At 41.1% G+C, this 20,271-nt stretch overlaps 1 protein-coding gene across 1 annotated transcript in view; it reads right to left on the bottom strand.

The window, feature by feature from the left end:
• Positions 1 to 1,077: 1,077 nt before the first annotated feature.
• The window catches only part of slc1a7a (solute carrier family 1 member 7a), a 29,956-nt gene continuing 10,762 nt past the window's right edge, over positions 1,078 to 20,271 (bottom strand). Inside the window, exons 3-11 of the mRNA XM_062403491.1 lie at positions 13,519 to 13,734; positions 10,062 to 10,104; positions 9,537 to 9,768; positions 9,157 to 9,256; positions 8,803 to 9,036; positions 7,772 to 7,966; positions 3,664 to 3,798; positions 3,326 to 3,425; positions 1,078 to 2,486 (exon numbers count right to left, since the gene is read on the bottom strand). Of these exons, the coding sequence (XP_062259475.1) occupies positions 2,220 to 2,486; positions 3,326 to 3,425; positions 3,664 to 3,798; positions 7,772 to 7,966; positions 8,803 to 9,036; positions 9,157 to 9,256; positions 9,537 to 9,768; positions 10,062 to 10,104; positions 13,519 to 13,734 (1,522 nt within the window). The 3' untranslated portion in view covers positions 1,078 to 2,219. The remainder of the gene's footprint in view (positions 2,487 to 3,325; positions 3,426 to 3,663; positions 3,799 to 7,771; positions 7,967 to 8,802; positions 9,037 to 9,156; positions 9,257 to 9,536; positions 9,769 to 10,061; positions 10,105 to 13,518; positions 13,735 to 20,271) is intronic.

Here is a 20,271-nt window from a genome sequence, read left to right as displayed (position 1 = left end):
TGTGTGTGTTTTGTGTCTGACTAAATGCCTCTGGTGGTTGGAGCTCAGTAAACACACAGGCTGTAGGAATTTAACCTCGTCATTTTGTCCCCCATACATTTATTATTGCCGCTCCATGAAGAAGGACTTCAGGCTGAAGTGGAAACGAGCTTCATTGTTCTACATGTCGGCAAAAATGTAAAAGATCTTCTAGTTACGTTAATTAACTCCACCAAGGTTGAAACCACTCAACTGAAATCCATGAAACTTGTTGTTGAGGTGCAGAATGATTAAGCGAGGTTATTCTTTTTCCCATGGCAAGAGTTTTTTTCAAGTGACACTTTCGGCGAGGGAAACATTTTTGAGAAGACCGAATATTGTGTTTGTTTTGTTTGCTCTGTAGTGTTTGAATAACCCAAAGGTCAGAGGTGACAGCACAACCTCTAGGACCACCTTTGTCCGGTTCGGCTCGAGAATCCTTTTCCCTCTTTCTCCGTCATTGAGAGCCCGTGTATTGTTGCAGCTGTTAGGATTTTCTCTGTAACGACGTAAGGTCTCTGCCTTCCTCTGCATAGGGCCTCAAGGTTATAGAAGATGTGATTTGACGAGATACAAATAAAACTGAATCGAACTGCATAAAAAGAGTACACGTGGATCCTACTCCTCTGCCAAACACTTTTCACTTGGTGATTTAAAATCCTATCTTGTCAATATTTTTCCCTTTATGGCCTTTATAGAAGGACAGAGGGTACCATGTGTCCATTATTGAATACGACATGTATGTAGTGTTGACCTTCAAGTTAAGTGAGTAGATACAATAAATCAGAGCTTATGCTGCGGATCTGGTCAGGGGACGGATTTCTTTTACATTGTGAGAGCGGAGATTTTGCCAAAATTCGTGATAATAACTAATGAATCTTGATAAAAAAAAATCTGAAATGTTGAGGGGACTGATGTTTATGACAGTTTGCAATTTGGTGCTGATCCAAATAACTGTTGGGCCTTTGCCAATGGAGTTATTTATTTTACTGCCCAAAATTGCATTGCATTTCACCCAAATCGCAGTACCATTTTAAAAAGAATACTCCAAACAGAATACTACTTGTATATTTTTGATATATTTTTCAATCTCTCAATGTTTTCTTCTTTACAGAGCTGGAACTCTTTTATAAATGTTTGACTACAGTGAAACGTTTCTTTATACAAATACAGAATGGCAGCTTTTGAAACATACTGACATGGTAGTAAGATCTACAGTACACCTTTTTTTTGTCAACTTTTGAAATACACACATGTATAGCATTATATCACATACATATGGACAGAGTTCAGAGTGCGAGCTGTTATTGCCGTATCGCGTTTGTCTCACCTATCCCTGGCGCGTGTCGGAGTGGACGCCCTGGTCCCACGTGCTTCTCCTTTGGTCGTTTAAGGCAAAGAGGGAATACAACGTGGGTGCAAAGACAACTTGACAGGACTTCAACACGAGGACAAACACTCGTCTTCATTTTCATTGTGATCTCGGTCCTTGCTTCCGCCCCGCTGTGTGGCGATTGTCGTACAGTACTGCAGGTATGAGGCCGAGTGCCCACTCAGACTCAGGGCAACAAGGCAGAGAAGACAAGTGTTAGGAAAGGTGTCGCCGAGAAAATTCAATTTTTTTTCTTCCCCATAAATCTGAGAAATATGTTTCTTAAATGTGAAACTATTGCATATTTGCGTTCAAATGAATGGGTTCTTGTTACAGTTCAATCATCTTCCATAGTCCCATTTTGTCTTTCTGTTGTGCGCTTTCTTGAGTTAGTGAATCAACTGGAAAAACACACACCAAGCATTTCGATTTTCAGAAAATACAATAAAAACCCAATGAAATGCTAAAGGAGAGACAGACTCCTTTAATTTGATCTGTCATGAGTTATTGTGTTATTGAGTCCGTTTTCACTTCCCTGCAAGGGAGACTCACAGATCTGGAAGTGAAACGGTTTGTCAGCCACAGCACGCTCTCACTGCCGCTGTATAATAATACATCTGATAAATATGTACACTCACAAACATACACAGTCAAATGTGGGTCATCATTTAGGTTATGTAGAAAAAAAAAGTAGTTTCTTGGCCGCTGTCCGTCCTCAGAAGAGAGAAGTGTGTGAACTTCAGTCACTCAGTTCCTGGATCTGTTCTTCCTCTCCTGCTGGTCCTGCAGCTGCGGATGTGCCAGTGGCTGTCGGGAGGGCGGCTTCTTTTTATACATTAGTCTCCAGGCCGTTCATATCAATTGAACAGTGTTCCTTGTCCCTGTGCTCTCTCTTGCGAAGGGAGGAGTGGCCTTGCTTCTTCTTCTCTGCCGGCCGAACGCCCTCCTCCAGCTGCATCAGGCGGGCCACGTCCGGGGCAAAGTGGTCCTGCCTGCTGCCCGGCGGGGCCGGCTGGTAGCAGCCGTTCTTCTGGTTCTGGTAGGTCATCATCTGCTGGATGCTGATCATGGGTTTGGTCTCGCAGATCAGAGGCACCTGGTGGATGGGATGAGGAAGAGGAAGAGGATGCTCTTAAATACAAAGGAGCTTATGTTTTTTTGCTTGATTGTTTGCAAGATTACACAAAAACAACAAAACTGATTTCCACAAAAACTTGGTGGAAGGACTCCCCCGCCCTCCCCCACACTTTCATTAACATTGTGAGATTTCCTTCATTTCCCAGAGAATCATTTACGGATCTTTATGAAAACAATCAATCATGTTTAGGAGACTGATTTCTATGAGTGTGTTCAATTTGGTGCAGATAGATTGAACTTAAAGGGACTGTTGGGTATAGGCTGTGGTATGTGCTCCACTGAGTGTCATTCTTGTTAAGGTCGTTTTTCACACTAGCAAGTTCAAACCATGGTTCATGTCTTTGTAACATTTCATAAAGTTACTTTTTGTTTCATATTTCAATTGACGGAGCACGCTAAAGACTTGTCTGACGTCAGCGTGTAGTAGTCGTTCCAAATTAATGAAATTTGTAATTTAGTAACTTTTGTTGTTTACACATTTTTTTGTCCACTATTCATACTAACTCTTGGCAAAAAAGGAATTAAAGGTATTTTCTGAAATGCCAAACCTCCTCCACCACCTAAAACCCAATTGACCTTCTACACACATGCAAAATATTTAACTATATATCTTAAATAAACTCTATATTAGCCCCACACACCACTTCTCCCTCTCCTTTTCAAAGAGTAAATAGTACAGCTTGTTCTATGCAAAGGTCGAGACAACCTGGATCGTCAATGATGAAATTGTGAGTTATAAAATGATGTGCAAAGTGCAGACTCCTGCAGTGTCCATTAATTTGACCATGATGCTCTCACCTGCTCCCCCTCTTTGACAAAATCTTTTCTGCAGATATGAGCCATGATGCCGGTGGCCAGGGCGTCACCCATCACGTTGACCATGGTCCTGAATCGATCCCTATATGATAAAACCAAAACCATGTTGTCAGTGAAGGTTTATGCAGCATAGAAGCTCACAGTATAGTATTCCAGATGCATGAAGTAATGTGCCTGGTCTAATTGTGTGTATTTTCAATAATTCAAGTGTTGCCTTCTACTGAGTAGCATAAACATCAGGACACGCAGCATGTCATTTCCCAAACATGGTGATTTTGATTGTATGCTTTTCTCTGTGAAAAAGACAAACCCTTACTTACAAGGCCCAGTCAACAGCAATGATGAGAGTGATGTCATCAGTGGGCAGACCCACGGAGGTCAGCACGATCACCATGGTTACGAGTCCTGCCTGTGGGATTCCTGCTGCACCGATACTGGCTGCAGTGGCAGTGATGCTGGGAGAACAGACAGAAGAGCAGAGTTTTTTTTCGTTTTGTAATCTTCAGGAAAAGTCTTTCTTTTCGGTTCTCACAGAAGTTGTGAGGGAAAGTACAGACTAGTTTGTGAGGGGTAGAATTAAATGACTGAAATAGGTCAACTTAGATTACAGCCCTGTGATTTTTGCAGACCAGTGCAATTCCTACATACATTATTATCCAGACTTACATGTGACCACTGGTCATAATTTGAAGAAATTACCAATGGCAAATATATAATGGGTCATATATAGAGACCAAAAACAAGTTTCGTCAGGCCACAGTGATCTTGAGCTTTGTCAACCAAGTTCTATAATTCATCTTTGAGTCTAATTGAAAGCTTGTGCCAAATTTGAAAGAATTCCCTGAAAGTCCCAGAAATTCCCCTGAGGCTCTGAAATATGTTTACAAGACATACGCACATGGGGTCCATGAACAGAAAAGGAAAACCAAAAAGATAAGACCTCCGGCCACTAGCTGTTATTGTATTATAAATTATCTCCACCGAAGAGGTTCTTCTTCTGCCCCTGTCTGTCTGTAGTTTGGTTGATTTGTTAATTTGTTTGATTAACAAATCAATAGTGGTGATTACTTGAGTTCAAAATCAGAATGACAGGAAGTGTTGAAGTAATCTGCTGCATATAGGTGGTCATTGACCTTTCTCTAATAGGCTCCTCTAACAGCCTGTCAAGCTTTCTACAACTGCACACGTCACACAGATCTTTGAATCCACAGAGAAGGGAAGTAAACCACACTCCACATTTCTAGCCAGAGGAATAAAAACTGTTGCTATAGCCGAAACTGTCTGCTGTAGATAGCATAGGCACATTGGCTGAAAGCTCTCTCTCTCTCTCTGACTAATTTTAAAGTTAGAACCTTTGAAAAAGTGGTATTTTTTGTAACAAAGAGAACTGCTACCAATGTCTTGCCCTTCAAAACATCGAGCAGTTTCCAGCCTTTTGTCCGAGAGAGTGCTGGGACTGAGAGGGCCTACTCCACTGACCAGGCAGGAGGGGCCCATTGGAGCAAGCCAGAGAATCTTAAAGGCTTACCATTATAGTCCCATCACACAATGTCACCACGACCCTGAAACCGGACCTGGTACTCTGTTAAACCCTGCGTGTCTTCTACTTTGAAAAAATAACAGTACCCTGGAAGGATGCTGTTGATGAAGCAAATGAGAGAAAGAGGCTGGGTTAAGCGGAGATGGAATTTGAGGCAGAACAACTCAGCGAGTGAAACTTACAGCTGCAGGGGTTTTACTGCAACACCCACCATCAGTTTGCTCAGAATACAATAAATAAATTATCGTGTATCTGGAAACGATGCCATGTGTATGTTTTCTTGGTTCATATATTATTTTGACGGTCACTTCCCTTCCTGTTTTGACCTGTGTCACAGTGTGTGTTCAACTATCTCTGCCTCCCTTTATTGTAATCCCTCAATACAATCCACTTTACAGTGAGTTCGCCATTTTGTAGTGTCGGGTTTTCCCTTTGTCACTTTGTCTGTTCCGATTCTTGTGATGTCTCCAGTTCTGTTCATGTACATATCTTTAGTTCTGCATTTTCTCCCAGTTTTTGTTTTTGCCTTTTTTGGAGTTGGGATTTATTCAGCTACCAGCGTCCTTCCAAGATGTTGCCCGCCTTGTTTCATTCCTACCTAAATCTGCATTTGGGTCCAGCCTATCACAAACATAACAGACAGCCCCATAGACACTATTTCTGCATGAGGAAAAGTCCAAAGCTTGCCAGGCCTTCTGTGACTAGTGACACTAGCTTTGACAGACTGTTCGGGGATGGGGATGGGGTTGGTGAGGGGACAATGGCAGAAAAAATATCTTGATATAAACAATGTTGTTGGTGTCGGCTGCTCCCATGAGGGGAAGATCACCATCTGCACATTTGTTAGGCATAGTTTTTTTTTACTCTGGATGTCATTTCTGAATGACCTAGCATTGGAGGAACAAATAAGCCTGAGCTGCCAACTGCCAGGGAATAAAGCCAACTTGCCCAACACATTCCCCCCACCGATGAAAGTTAGATCATTATTATTGTTGCCAAAGTACAGTGTCCTTGTGGCCATGCAACAAATATTTTGGAGGCCTCATGAAAGTCCTCAGTCTTAAGGGTGCTAAGGCTGTGCACCTCTAGCTTGTAGGAATGACAGATGAGGAGGGAAGTTGGGCTTGGTTTGAGCATGCAGATGGAACAGCTTCCTGGTCAGCAGCCAAACAGCACGGGAACAGGATCCAGAGAGGGAAAAATTATTATAATTCTGGCGTGACAAGGGAGATGAGTAATACAGGTCATATGGGTCTTACAGCCAAGGGATTATGAGGGAATGGGCACAGACCGCAGCCATGGGGAGAGGTCTGCTTAATGTTATCACAGTAGGAAATGTCATCAAATTAGAGGAGGAACAGGAATTTTTTTCTGGTTGGACTTGTTCACCTGGTGCTGAAAGTCATAGGGTGGTGGTACTGGCCGGAGGGGGTCTGTTTGTTTTTGTGTTGGTCTATGAGTCTGTCTGTCTCCCTGGGGCTTCCAGACTGATTTAGCAGAAATCAGATCAGACTAAGAAGCTCATATGAGTCGTAATCTGTGTGACATTTACATATATGTGTATCGAGTAAATCTCTTCATATTTTTTTTATTAATCAGAATTAAACCAAATGAGTGACGTTGGATAATTCATATGTTGCACTCAAATCACTCAAAATGTAAATCCACCCATCAGTATGTCTGAAACTTGCTAATAAAAGGTTCAGTTGCCTGGCAACCAGAGTAGATGGAAGTAATGGAAGTTATTCCAGCAAATACCCCAAACATTTTTTAAATTGACATTTTTAAGTGAAGTTAAGGTTATCAAATATCTCTATACAGGTCATGAGTAAGTATGTTTTCCAAAATGCCAAAATAACTCAGACCCCTAAAAAATAAAAGCTGCCAGAAATCCCAACTATCTCCAGGGTTTGCTGAATCATACAAATTATATTTATCTGAGCTAATTTGCTGAATAACTGTGGTGCTATAAATTGCCTTGTTGCAACGTCTGTCCATTATTACCTTCGCCAAGGAGGTTATGGTTTAACCCCTGCCCAAATATTTGGGTTTCTTTGATGGTCTGTAAAAAAGATTGCACCAAAAATACTGAACTTTTCGACGAACTTGGGGGAAATATGTAGCTTAGGTCAGGGAAGCATCCATTCATATTTAGTGCAGGATCCAGTTTAAAAAAATATATTTTCTTTAACGTTGCAAGACAGCGTTTTTCAATAATTTCCCAGTTTCCCATTGGAATTCATGGGTCTTGATGAAAAGAATCTGGCACATTAGGGGAACTAATATCCATGTGTGTGTAATTTGAGGCAGATTGGTTGAATTCAAGGGGTCTGCTCTCTTGGAGTGACTTTATGGTTCATAGGGGCAAAGGAAATCAAAGGGCTGATGATATTTTTTATTTTAAGCTTATCTACCAATTTTAGTGTTATATATATTACTGTGGTTGAATTCATCTTATGGAAACCTTGAATGAAGGAGGAGGCATTGACAAGAGACAGTTGAATAAAAGATGCTCAGAACCTGTACAGGGGAGTCTTAGATGCCTTATACGCTGACATATAGTTTCTATTGAAGGTCAAACCACTCTAGACACAGGCTTGGAAATCTCCCAAGGGAAAAGCCAGATGAATCTTTTTCCTACATGGTATATCTCTTTTAATATCTGTAATATTAGTTGCATTCCCCTTAATTGTGCGCTTTTATTTGATTTCCTTTAATTAAGACATCCAATAAAATCCATAAAGTGGTAGAAACAGCTTTTCATTTGACTCAAGAGCTCAGAGAATATCCTTCATATTGTTCAACCTCCCTGAGCTGCTGACATTTAAACAGGTAATAAGTCACAATTTTGTTGGTGCCTGCCTCAGGCTAAAATTAGCTGCTCTTACCTGATTGTGATGATCTGCCCAAAGTCAAGCTCATAATTATTCACTTGGGCGATGAAGATGGCTGCCACGGCCTCGTAGAGAGCAGTGCCGTCCATGTTGATGGTGGCACCGACGGGCAGCACGAAGCGGATGATGCGCCTGTCGATGTGGTTGTTCTCCAGGAGGCACTTGAAGGTGATAGGCAGAGTTGCAGAGCTGCGAGGGGAAAAGATAATGAAGACAGCTCCTCTCAGACAATCAGAGCAATCTAGGAAATACCTCCTGTAAGGAGCTGCGTTTATCAACTTTATATGAAAGGATGTCAATCATGCAACACAGTCACAAAACCCATTTGTTACAAGTAGCTCTTGTTTGAGCCAATGTGACAAAGCAGTGCCATATCCGAATGCTTTAAATCTGCATCTGCTTGGTGTAAATGCTTTTTCTCAATGTATGAGTTCAGTAGATTCATGTCATTTTGATGGAGGACAATTGCTAGTATTTGAAAATATATGAAGACGATGTGGACTAACTATGAGTAATGCTGCTCATCCCTTTGAATGGCTACAATGTGCTCTGTTGTTGAAAATACTATTCTACAAATCTCCAATCCAAGCATAAAATACCACATTGAGGTGGAAAACAGACAACACAAACAACCTCCACAAAAGTTATTGTGTGGAGGACCAGTACATTGTGGAGCAGATGTTTTTAAACTATAGTGGCAGGGTGGATGCACATGGACGAATGTCAGTCTCCTGGCATCTGACTCTGAGTGACGAGTACACAGGCCAAATGGGAGTGTTGAAAAAGGTTTTGGTTCCCTATGAAACTGTGGTCAGACAAATTCGAATAAGGGCTGCCACTGTCTAGATACTTAGTGGTAAATTATTAATCTCATAATTATCTTATACATATTAAATATGATGGGAACTTGATTAAGTGGGTTTATTCTCCATTACTTGTTGGTTCATGAATAAATAAAGCAAATCAGATTCCTTCCCCCTGAATTTTTAAATGAATATAAAGATAAATCCAGTGTCGTCTTTTACCTGGATGAGGTTGCTAAGGAGATAAGCAGAGCCTGTAGGATGCCTCTGATGTAAACAATGGGGCTCTTTTTAGTGATGAAGAAGTACATGGCTGGGAGGATGAAGAGCCCATGCAGCACCAAGCCCATTACCACGGTAATGGCGTAAAAGCCCAGCTTCTTCCCCATGGCTGAAGGGTCGTCCATCTCCAAGATCTTTCCGGCAACCAGGAACACAATACCGAATGGGAAATACCTGGGAAGGAAAGAAGAGAGGAGAGGAGAGAAGAGCTAATTGATCATCACTACAGTTATTAATTGTAAATAATTGTTACTTTATTTTGGTGCTGTTCACTCTCATGATAACAACTCTTACCAGATGACTATGGCAACAATCTTCAAAACTGCCTCATTTAAACTCTGGCAGAAGTTGACCAGAGCGCTTCCATTAGGTCCCATTCTCCCCAACATTATTCCTGGATAAAAAAAAAAAACACAATGTAGTACACAATGTTATATTAATTTATTCATATATTCAATTATGTATCAACAATATCGCATTTAGCAAATGTAAGCAAATGCGAATTGTGTAATATCTTTTTTCTCTGCCTCCCTCAGGGGAATAAATATAAAATAGTTCTCTATTAATTATGCAAAGGTGTGTGTGTGCAGAGACTTCAATCATGCAAGTAAGTAGTAGTATGTTATGTGTGTGAAGGTGTGTGTGTGCATGTGAGCCCCGTGCCAGCTACCTACCCATGGTTGCAGAGAAAATAACTATCCCCAGCACATTCATGCCTTCACTGGTACCGGGGGAGGTTTTCATGATGACGTCAGGTGGCGGTGTGAGGTCCAGGGAGAAGTTCTGAATGTCGGTGCCGTTGTCATCCTGGATGCCGTAGATGTAGATCCTGCGCGTGGTGGTCTCATCCAGGAGCTGAGCCAACGTTGGTTTGGGGATGAGTTCTGGGACTCTCTGTGTTCGATACTTTAAAAACAAAAACGTCAGAATGAACATGACACGGAACCTAGATGTGCAAAGCAGCAGATTCCCTCAGTGTGTCCCTTTATACTACCAACATCCACATGCTGTCAGAATGGTATTTACTGGTAAAGGTGGGCACATTTTTACCTTCCTATTTGATTGCACTTTGATATTCATCGAACACGAAGAGTTGCAGAGTAGAGGAGAAAGTCAGAAATATTGCTGCCTCAACACCATTGGTACCCCCCCCCCCCCCTTAAAAAGTGAGTGTCTTTGCCTTCATCACTTCAGCTTACCTGTTGAAATGTAGCTTGAACGAGATTGGCTGGAAACATGTTGCTGTGGAGGAGAAGTGTAGGAAACATGTAAGTCCTTCAGTGTATGGCATCAGTCACCACAAAAGTAACGTGTTATTTCAAAGTAAAGCACAAATGTTTCCTTCAACCACAGAAAGAGATGTAGTGCAAATACTTATAATAATAATAATTGTAACATCAATTTATAAAGTGACTTTCAAGAGACCCAGGGACACTTTGCATTTATTATTAGGGACAAAAAGAAAAGGAAAATTAATCACACAAGACAGGATAGAAAAATGCTTAGTGCAGGTTCACAATAATGAATGAGAGGACAACACAACATGTCTTTTTTGGAAAGCATCATTCATTGTCAATAAGGATTCTTTCCTGTGTCCCTTGGTTTTAAAGTGGCTTTGAAACAAATCAGTGTGAAGCCATGCACCAAATGCGATGTGTTCATCCTCAGAAAGAGTCAATCTGCAAGATATCAGCAACTTCAACAAATCTACCTCCTGCCTCTACCCCTGAAAGTTAAGTTCCCTTTTTTAAAACAGGTTTGTCACATGCATTCATTTAATATGTGTAATTGAATTGATTTTCCCATATTCCAATGACATGCACAGTTCCCTCTGTACTTAAGTGCTCATATGTCGTTGTGAATATGACTGATTAACTGATTGTTCTCTGCTCTTTACCCAGTCTGAGCTGGGACATGGTTCCATAGCCCTGCATCCCTGTACACTATGGACATTATTTGATCAGATGAGTTGGTAGATGGAGATTTATACTGGAATCTCTGTTATTAAAATCTCCCACAGTTCAGTGATTTTTCAAATGAAGTCTGAGGACTACAGCACAGCTACGTATTGACTGTGGAGATGGTGGTGGAGAAGGTCAGCGATATGAAATACAAGTTCACATTAATGAATTATCCTTTCATAGATTCTATAATTATTATTCATAGAATTCTATGAATAGGACTATGTGGCTCACGTCCACATGCTGAAGTGTCCTTGAATCCCAAGACACATATTTTAAAGCTTTTTATGATAATTAAAAAATTGTGTACCAGTAATAATTAATTCATAAATCAATGTAATGAAATATTGAAAACAAACTACTTTAGACAGTGGAACCTGATTATTTTTGACTCTCCCTTGAAGACATTTAATCAACACAATCCCATTAAATCAGTTGAGGGAAATTGAGGAATCTATTTATTGTTTTATTATCAATTTTAAATATATATTTGAATGTGTAATCAATACTTTCAATGGATTGATTAAATAATACAAATAAACAGGAGGGCAATGCAGCCCCCTCCCTTTGTGGTACAAAATATGACTGATTGATAATAACTTCTTGCAAGAAGTGCCTTTTGAGGACTTCAAGCTTTATTGACTAATTTTCCAATTATGTTGAACATTTGATCTCAACATAACCTTTGGCCATATCGTCCAGCCCTATAGCCGAACTGCAGGCTGCTGAATAATTGTGTGTCATTCCGCAATTCAGACAGCACATTACAGATGCAGAAGGATTAAAGGACATACTGCATTTTTCAGCTCATGCATTAAACATTATGACATACACGAGTCAGAGAGAGTGTGGGACCACATTATGGTGCCGGTCACAGGGTCGCGGTGAGTATTCTGCACGGATTTGACCACTTAGCCATTCAGCAGCCTGTCCTGGGTCTAAGACGGCAAAGCAGGCTAATGAACCACTCTGAACCCTTTGGGCCTAATAAATCCATGTATGCACATATTCATACACACTGGGCTCATTATACATACTTATCACACACTTGCACACGTAAACACACGGCCGCAGGCAGCCCGGCCCGTTTGTGAGAGGACCAACATAGTATGCATGATAGATGAAGGCTGTAAAGAAGCTTTGCGAGCTAAATCCAAAGCACAGCTGTGCTCTGTGACACACACACAAACACACACACACATACACACAGACACATACGAAGACACTTCACCATTGCCACGTGATAAGGACGTAGTGCCATTTCATGGACTGAGAAAGTTTTATTATCCTTTTTTGTACATTTTGATTAAAAGTGAGTCATTAGAAAAAAAAAAAAAAATCCACCATGTTTGGATTCTGTTATTGAAACACTGAAATGTTAACAATTGAAACCAGATTCGAAAAGATACTTTATCAAAATATTGCTTTTAAATGTGAAAGTCTGAAATATTTTTTGATGAAAAACACACAGTTTTGAGTTTTCTGTAGTTTACAGTGCGTGGATGTGGATGCCTCAGTAGCTCTCTGCTGCCTATAGCCCACTGACCGACTGTCACACTGACACAGTGGCTCTCTACCTCATTGTCATGTTTCCCACCTTGCCTCTGTCCTAGACTCACCTCTAATCTATGCCTCGAACGCAGCCAGGTATCTCAGCAGCGCTAATTAGCTTAGCACGATAACCCACTGGTACACGAGGCTCCAGGCTTTACGCTCTGACCTCGAGCACATGAGAGCGCACGCAGAGCTAGAAATGAACAATCGCAGGTATTAATAGGCAGGTGTGATGACAAGGTGTCGTGCACGCAATCAATTGTAATCCTCACAAAGTTTGCACGTCTCTCTCTCTCTCAGTCGTTACCAAGGTGTGAAGCAGAAAATTATATTTAGTCTCAGTGCTTGTAAAGAGTTTCCCCACTTAGTCTGCTGCCACGAGTACTGCAGTCAATATTGGAGATTTCCTTTGCAAATTCACCTCAAACACAAATAAAATATTATCTTTCATCTTTCTATTATCTTTTTGGTTTCATTTTGGTTTTGTTCTTTTTTTTTTTTTAAACATATATAATTTCCCTGTGGTTGATTTCAGTAAAAATATCTACAATAATATAGAGAATCACATAACAACAACAGAGCCTGATCCCATTCCCACCGGCTTTATGACAGGATATTTCTATAGATCACTGTTCTAAGCTTTAAGACTTGCGATCCTTTATAGCCAATTAATGCCTTCTCATAACCTTATATCTTGGGTTGTACATACCCACATGAGATGAGCTTGAACCAAACAGTGATGATTCCTTCCCACATGGCTTCTTATAGTGCTGAAGAGGTTAAACTCTCCAATATTTTTGAAGAAAATGCTTTTTCAATGTCTTTCCCTCTTGTTCTCTTAAAGAGAATAACACATAAACCACTAGGGTTTTCATAAAACCAGTGATGCTGTCTGGTGCTTGTTATATTTAATAGTCAGTCTTGGACAAACATTCCGGTACAATAGATTCTCAGGAATGTTTGTGTATAAATTCATGTCATGTACATGTCTATCTTTGGCCCTTTGTCTCTTCTGTGTGTGAAGGCAGTGTCGTGACATCGATCATGCACCTCTCACTCACTCTTCCATGATAATGATGAGTTTCATCTGAGCGAACTGACACTGAGTGAGCGATGGAGGAGAAAGGGGACGACCTCTTACCGAATGAGATCCAGCAGGGCGTCAGCAGAGCTGGTCATCGGCTTCTTGCTCTCCTCCGAGGCCTCCTTCTGGGCAGCGCCACCCGGGTGGATGATGTACACCATGACGATGCCCACTACCACGGCAACGAAGGTGGTCCAGAGGTAGTAGGAGATGGTCATGATGCCCAGGCGGCTGGAGCACTTAGCGTCCAGGGCGGCGAGACCAGACATCAAACTGACCAATAGAAAGTTGAGACACAGACGGACAGACAGAAAGGAAAGCTCATGTTAGAAATAGCATTATCCTTGCTTCAGTCTATGCAGGATATCTTAATTTTTCCCTGTAAATGTGGAAATACAAAATGTTGGTATGTCTTTTGAAGTGGGCTTTCTCTGCTACACGCTCCTCCTCTCCTCTCGTCTGTGGAGCCACACAGAGCTTTGCAAACCTTCCCCTTTCTATGAGGGAGAGGAATAAACCTGGGTAATCATAAACATTATCAGCCGATGAGTGCAATTTGCATTTAAATGGGGAAAACCTTGAATGGCGCTGTTGTATAGGCATTCATTTTCACTGCGCCGTGATGGAGACGTATCGCTTTTCAAAAAATGAAAAGCTTCACACTGTTTGCAGCTTGTGTAGAAGAATTGGAAAAATAAAAACATGCCATAGCTGTGGTTTGTGGGAAGATGTTGATGAGATGGCCACGAAGGAGAGTGAGGAGGAGGAGGAGGAGAGAGTGTCAGCCTGTCAGTTTTAAAAGATGAGGGGTCACAAGATTCTGAGGGTGCGTTTGTGGGAATGTGTGATTGATGTGTGTGGCAGCAGACCATCCATATAACACTGTGTGTGACTACACATCTGACAGTGTGAGGAAGTATGAAAGTGTCAGGAGCAACAGGAATTTGAAGATACGTGCAGACAAGGTCTATTCATCCATTATCTATACCACTTATCCTTTGAGGGTCACGGGGGGGAGCAGGAGCCAGTCCCAGCTGACACACCCTGGACAGGTCGCCAGCGTCTTACAGGGACAAACAATCATTCACACTCACATTCACAACTACGGCCAATTTGGAGTCTCAGTACACCTTACCCCAACCTCAATGTCTTTGGGCTGAGGGAGGAGGCCAGAGTACCATTTCTGCCGGGTACATAATATGTTTTCACAAAAATGACTTGGTACAGAGTCAAATAATGCCACTTGGTTTGGACTGTAGCCTGAGAGAACAACATAAGTGTGTTGGGAATGTATACGTAACAAAGTATAAAACCGCAGCTGCTCGACTGGAGCCGGAGACATTACGACAACAAGAGCAGGTATGATGTTAAAGTATTTGGCAGAAAAAATGTAAAGATGTCGGTGTAATCTAATACTAATGTTTTTATATTTCACATGAAGTCCCTTTCAGTCAAACAACTCACGTTCGATCATGTTATGTATTTATTACAACAGATTGGCGTCTTGGCTTCAACTTAATCACTCCCCCATATGATTACACAGGAATGATGGGAGTGATGAGCAAATACTAGTAACCCCCTATTGGAAGCTACAGGTGGATGCTGGGGTGGTGGAGGGGCTGAAGCAACTGGTTGCAATACTGCAGCAGCAAGCAAGAGGGGTTGATGGGAAATGTCTCTCTGGTTAAATAGATTACCTGATAAGCTGTATTACAGATGGTTGTGGAGAGTGAGGTATGTCACATGATATATGTCACCATATATGTCAGATTGCCTGTCAGAACTAGCTCTCCGCTGTCGCCACATTTGTTTGTTAACATTTTGTTAATCTCCTGTTGTCATGTGTATATTAGTTTGGGGAGCTTTTAGTTTGTTAAATTTAATCTTGTTGCGTGACCCGGATTCACACTACTTCAGACTGGTTCACCATCAGCTTGGCCACCAGAGGTGTGTACGTGTGAAACCTGGTTTTGTGAAGTGGCTGTACTGATATGAGAGCTCTAGCCGATAATAGCCCCAAGCTGACAAGGCAAGAGTCGTCCTCATTTTGTCCCCACAACATTAACAGACACAACGCAGAGTTTGAAGTGAAGTTTAAGCCAGACCGGCTCCATTGGCAGGGGGCTTGAAGAGAATTTTCTCTCTCTCCTCACAAAGTGTTGGCTCATTGTGGGAACTGCTGGGTGTCTCTTGAGATAATTAATAATACTAATAAAAAGTCATTGAATTAAGATCATTTTTGTTGATATTTCTTAAAATTAAGTTGAATAAAAATCAAAGCTGTGCTGTTGTGGCAGTTATTGTTAGGAACTTAGTGCTGCAACACTGGACCAGCTGGAGACCCCCCGCTCAGCCACACGAGGCGCCATTTCAAGCTGACGAACTCTCCAACCTCCCAACTGACAGCGCAGAGTGTCGTTTTGGAAACATTCTCAAGAGGAAATCATGGTCGAGGCGTTCTTTTCATAGCATTACAGTTTAAAAGTTGACAAAACCTCATCAACGGACAATTTCTTTTGCTAAACACCAGCAGTCACTTAAGCCAACAAAAGCTACGAAATAACGCAGTAGCATCAAAACTCTCGAGTGTACTGAGGCAGGTTGGAGGATTTTAAACGCTTCACAGTCTCACGTTAGAGGACACTTAGAGATGTGGTGTGTTATAACCCACTTATATTGCCTAACTCTCTTAGATGACAAGCTTTCCAGCGTCAGTGTGGCACCATTTATCTTCCTATAGGCCACCTCACTGTGTCACAGCTGTTACATGCAGTCACTGCTATGACCATGCCTCTCTCTCAGATTCATAGTAGATGAGGTGCAGCTCAAGGTTTGCAGGCATCTGACCAACTGAATCTTCTGCTGCAGGGACGATGATTTACAGTTGACCCTACACTAACAGGACATTCAGGAAGAGGACATGACAAACGTCATCACTCCCGACTGCTTTCTTTTCTCTCCATGCGCATTGGCTGATGCTGCCTTTTCAACAAGTCAAGCAATCTCTCTATTCATAGATTCCTATCACTTCTTACTCCAGTTTTGCCTTTTCTCACTTCCTTCAAGCACCGGCCTCGATCTTTGTTTTCTTTGAGTCTTCAAGGAAGATGCTGTTCTTTCATAACCGCAGATATCGCTGCAGCTGGATTGTTCCCTCGGCTTCACTGTCATGTTGAATTCACGAATCTCTAAATGATTATGTGCAATCTTTATAATGATATTATTGTTAGTTTTAACAAATGAAGGAAAGTGAAGTGTTTTGAGGTGAATTGCTTTAACTCAGACTGTGCTCTACTAAACTCCTGAATGACCACACATTTTTCCTTTTGAATGCAATTAACAAATTGCTACCTCTGGCATGTGAAGCTCTTAGATAAAAGGTATTAGTTTGTATGAATGAGATCACGATAGAGAGGTGGAAAAAATGTAATGAGCTTGCTATAGCCAGAATGTGATGCCAACAAACCTTATCACAGTCATAACAGACTGCAGTAAATAGGCTAAGGTTATAATTATACCTTCAACAATGTGGTTTTCTGTCTAATCACAAAGAAATCTTAGGTAATTAACTGACAGTGATGGAGAGATGTGACCGGAGCTACAATAACAGAGAGATTTGCAGCTTGTGTGAATAATAAATGGATGATCTCCGGCAGGAAAATCAGGACGTTATAAGTAGAAATCAAAGCGGAGGTGGATTCACGGCGCAACAACAAAACATCAATCTTCTGGGTAATGGCAGGGAAACGGTTTCAACTGGATTGTGCTGCGCTGTGTGTCCAGATGTTTGGTGCAGAGTTCACATTAATAATTTTTTCCCCTATCGCAGCGGTTTTGGAAACTACAAACTGCAGCTAAGAGATCAAAGAGAGGAAACAATTATAATCTGCTATGTCAGGGATTTACCTCTTGACCTCCTCCTCTTCCCAACTCTGTACATAAATATCTGATGATAACATCACAGTCACATTTTGTATTTTTGATGGAAACTAACAAAAATAAAAATCTTCAGAGATGAATGATGAAAAACAAAAATTTTACTTAATAGTAAGTAGTTTTTACAATATGGAGCCACTTACTTATTACATTTAATTGACAACTTTATTAAACCGACAAACCTTTGCTTTATTATTCAAACCACCTACTCATTTACTAAAAATGTAAATATTTCTCATTTGTTAAGCACTGTTGGTAGTTTTGTGTTCTGTATTTCATTATGCATAAATTCCTTGTTAACAGTTGCATCCTTCACACAGTGTCGTAATTTTATTATGTAACCAGTGGAAGCTCATTCCTTAAACTCGGACAAAATCACTGACATTACATTTTAACTGCTTAGATTACGATGTATGATCAGATACTTTTGTAACAGCAGTTGGATGTATTTCTACTCTATTTTTGCTCTGTTTTTGGTCTCCCCCACCCTGAAAAACCTAGCTGCCTAATGCTCCTTTGTCCTCCTGCTGTTTGGTGGAGGTCAGGTAGAGAACTGTAAATATTTAGACCTTTTCCATAAAACAATAGCCTGCTATGGCAAAAATTCCTTGGAGAGAGTGATGGGATTGCCTTTGAAGTTATGTGCCAGAAAACAGAAACAGTGAGCTGAAAACACTGCAACGCTCCAGAGATCTGAGGCAACTGCAGACTTAAGTGATAATACTTCCAGGGCACGTCACTGCAGGCTTCCTCCTTTTAAACACATTCAATCATGTCATCCAATGTTATAAAGATTAAGCAGCTTTTCAATAAAGCCATACTTGTGACCCCTCATTAAACGTCATGGCCGTCACGAGTAGCATCTTCTCTGTCACTTTAAACACCTTGTGACCCCTCGGACTGAATGACTGGACTCTAAACTGAACACCAGTATCCACACTGAGATCTCCTCCCTTTGCTCTCTGATGTCTGAGTCAAGGTGGGATTAGAGTGTCACCTGCCATGGGTCACTGCTTTAATTGTGAGGATTCGATAACATGTAGAGCAGATCTGCCACAAGGTTTTGGGCCATGTGGGGCTTACAGTCCTCAGTGCTTGCCTTCGCAAGGAACGCAAGAGCATTACAGTAATCCCACGATGTAAAAGAGAAGGCAAAGGCTCCTTGGAGGAGGGTTGTCCATGACATCCACAAAGCCACTGTGGCTTTTGTTTTATCAGATCAGAATAGACACCGGCGATGCTCTGGTTGATGGCACTCTCACAATAGGATGTTGCAGGAGTGTCTGTGGTCTATAATGTAACACTCAAAAAACAGTTTCAACCCAGAAGCTCACGACAGCTCTGACAAAGAGTACAAGCCAAAAATGCACCAGCCACAACATAGAGTAGACGATAAATAAAATCATCATATTCTACAGTCAATCCTCTTTGAGTCTGTGAATCTTATGAATAACCTGAGCTAATAACCTAGCATTCATTCTGTGGATTTGTTTTCTATGGCAAATGTCAGTTTGAGTCAAATAGCTATAGCTCAGACAAACCAACTGGAGCTGCGCTGCTCTAGTCATGTGACACGCCTCTCTGTCCACAAGCCTCTATAATTCATGAAGAAGGTCTATTCCAGCTGCAAACATTTCCCATCCATTCTCTTGCTGGATTACTGCTGCCAGCTGATTCAGCCCCTCCACCAATCCAGCATCCACCTGTAGCTCCGACAGGGGAGGTTATAAATATTTGCTCAATGCCTTTATATCTGTCACGTCAGGGGGAGTGATGAAATCGCAGATCAATATAAAGTTGTCTGACTTATCAATTTAATTGTGTGTGCTCCGTGGACACCATCATTTACACACAGGTCTCAAGGACACACTTGACACCCTGCTAACAAGAACGACTTTGAGTGCAACCAGTGCAAATTAAGGTCTGGGCAGGTTGATGATATAATGCACTTTATTAATTATGAACTGTTCCAACAGTTTTGTAGAGAAGCAGGGAAAAATGACATTTCAAGAAAGAATTTAAGGATTGAAAAGAACAATGATTTCTGACAAGAGGTTTCTGCTCTTCATTAACATCAGTCTCAGTCAGGAAGGAAAGTCCTCACACCGCTGTGTATCTAGCGATCTCCTTGTATGAGGATATTATAAAAACAATACTCTATTAATCTTTCGTTGATCAAACTCCTCTGCCTGACCTGCCGAGCAACCCAATAACACTAAGCACACTGTTTCTATGTACAGTCTACAGAGAAACAAAACCAGCTGTCATTTAATGAAGAACAAAACACCAGCATGACACAAAATCCTGCATGTGTTATATATGTCCCTGTGTTATTAACTCAACCGCTAGTAGAGGACTGTAGCATCTGTTTCGAATCATATGTTGGTAGAAATAACACACTTACTGCAGAGTGCTAAAGATTTAAACCTTAATGAATTCAATTTAGAAAAGAAATTCTGTCATGGACCTTGCATCACACAGTTGCGGTTTTAGATCGAAAAAACATAGACACTCCGGGCTGGTCACACCAGGAAGTGTATTTAATAACAAAATAGGTGGTGTTCATTTGGGTATAATATCTTTCTGATATGTAAGTTTCATAAACTTAATAAAACAATAATCTCACTGACTTTTTGTAGAGGGAACCACTTCAGCCAAGTGGAACTTTGCCAGGATTTAATTTATTGCTCCAAGCAAATTCTCTATTCATGTTCATATTCATGTATATTAAAACTCACTGTGACCAGGCCGCAAACTGAACCCTTCTCACACATGACAACACCCACTTCAGCAATACTGAAACACAATACTGTTGTGTGCTGCATGTGTGATGTCTCAAAGAAATAACCAGGAAACCACGTGATCGATCACCTT

Source organism: Platichthys flesus, chromosome 14, assembly GCF_949316205.1.
Source record: "Platichthys flesus chromosome 14, fPlaFle2.1, whole genome shotgun sequence".
NCBI classification, from domain to species: Eukaryota; Metazoa; Chordata; class Actinopteri; order Pleuronectiformes; family Pleuronectidae; genus Platichthys; species Platichthys flesus.
This window is presented reverse-complemented; position numbering and strand designations above follow the sequence as displayed.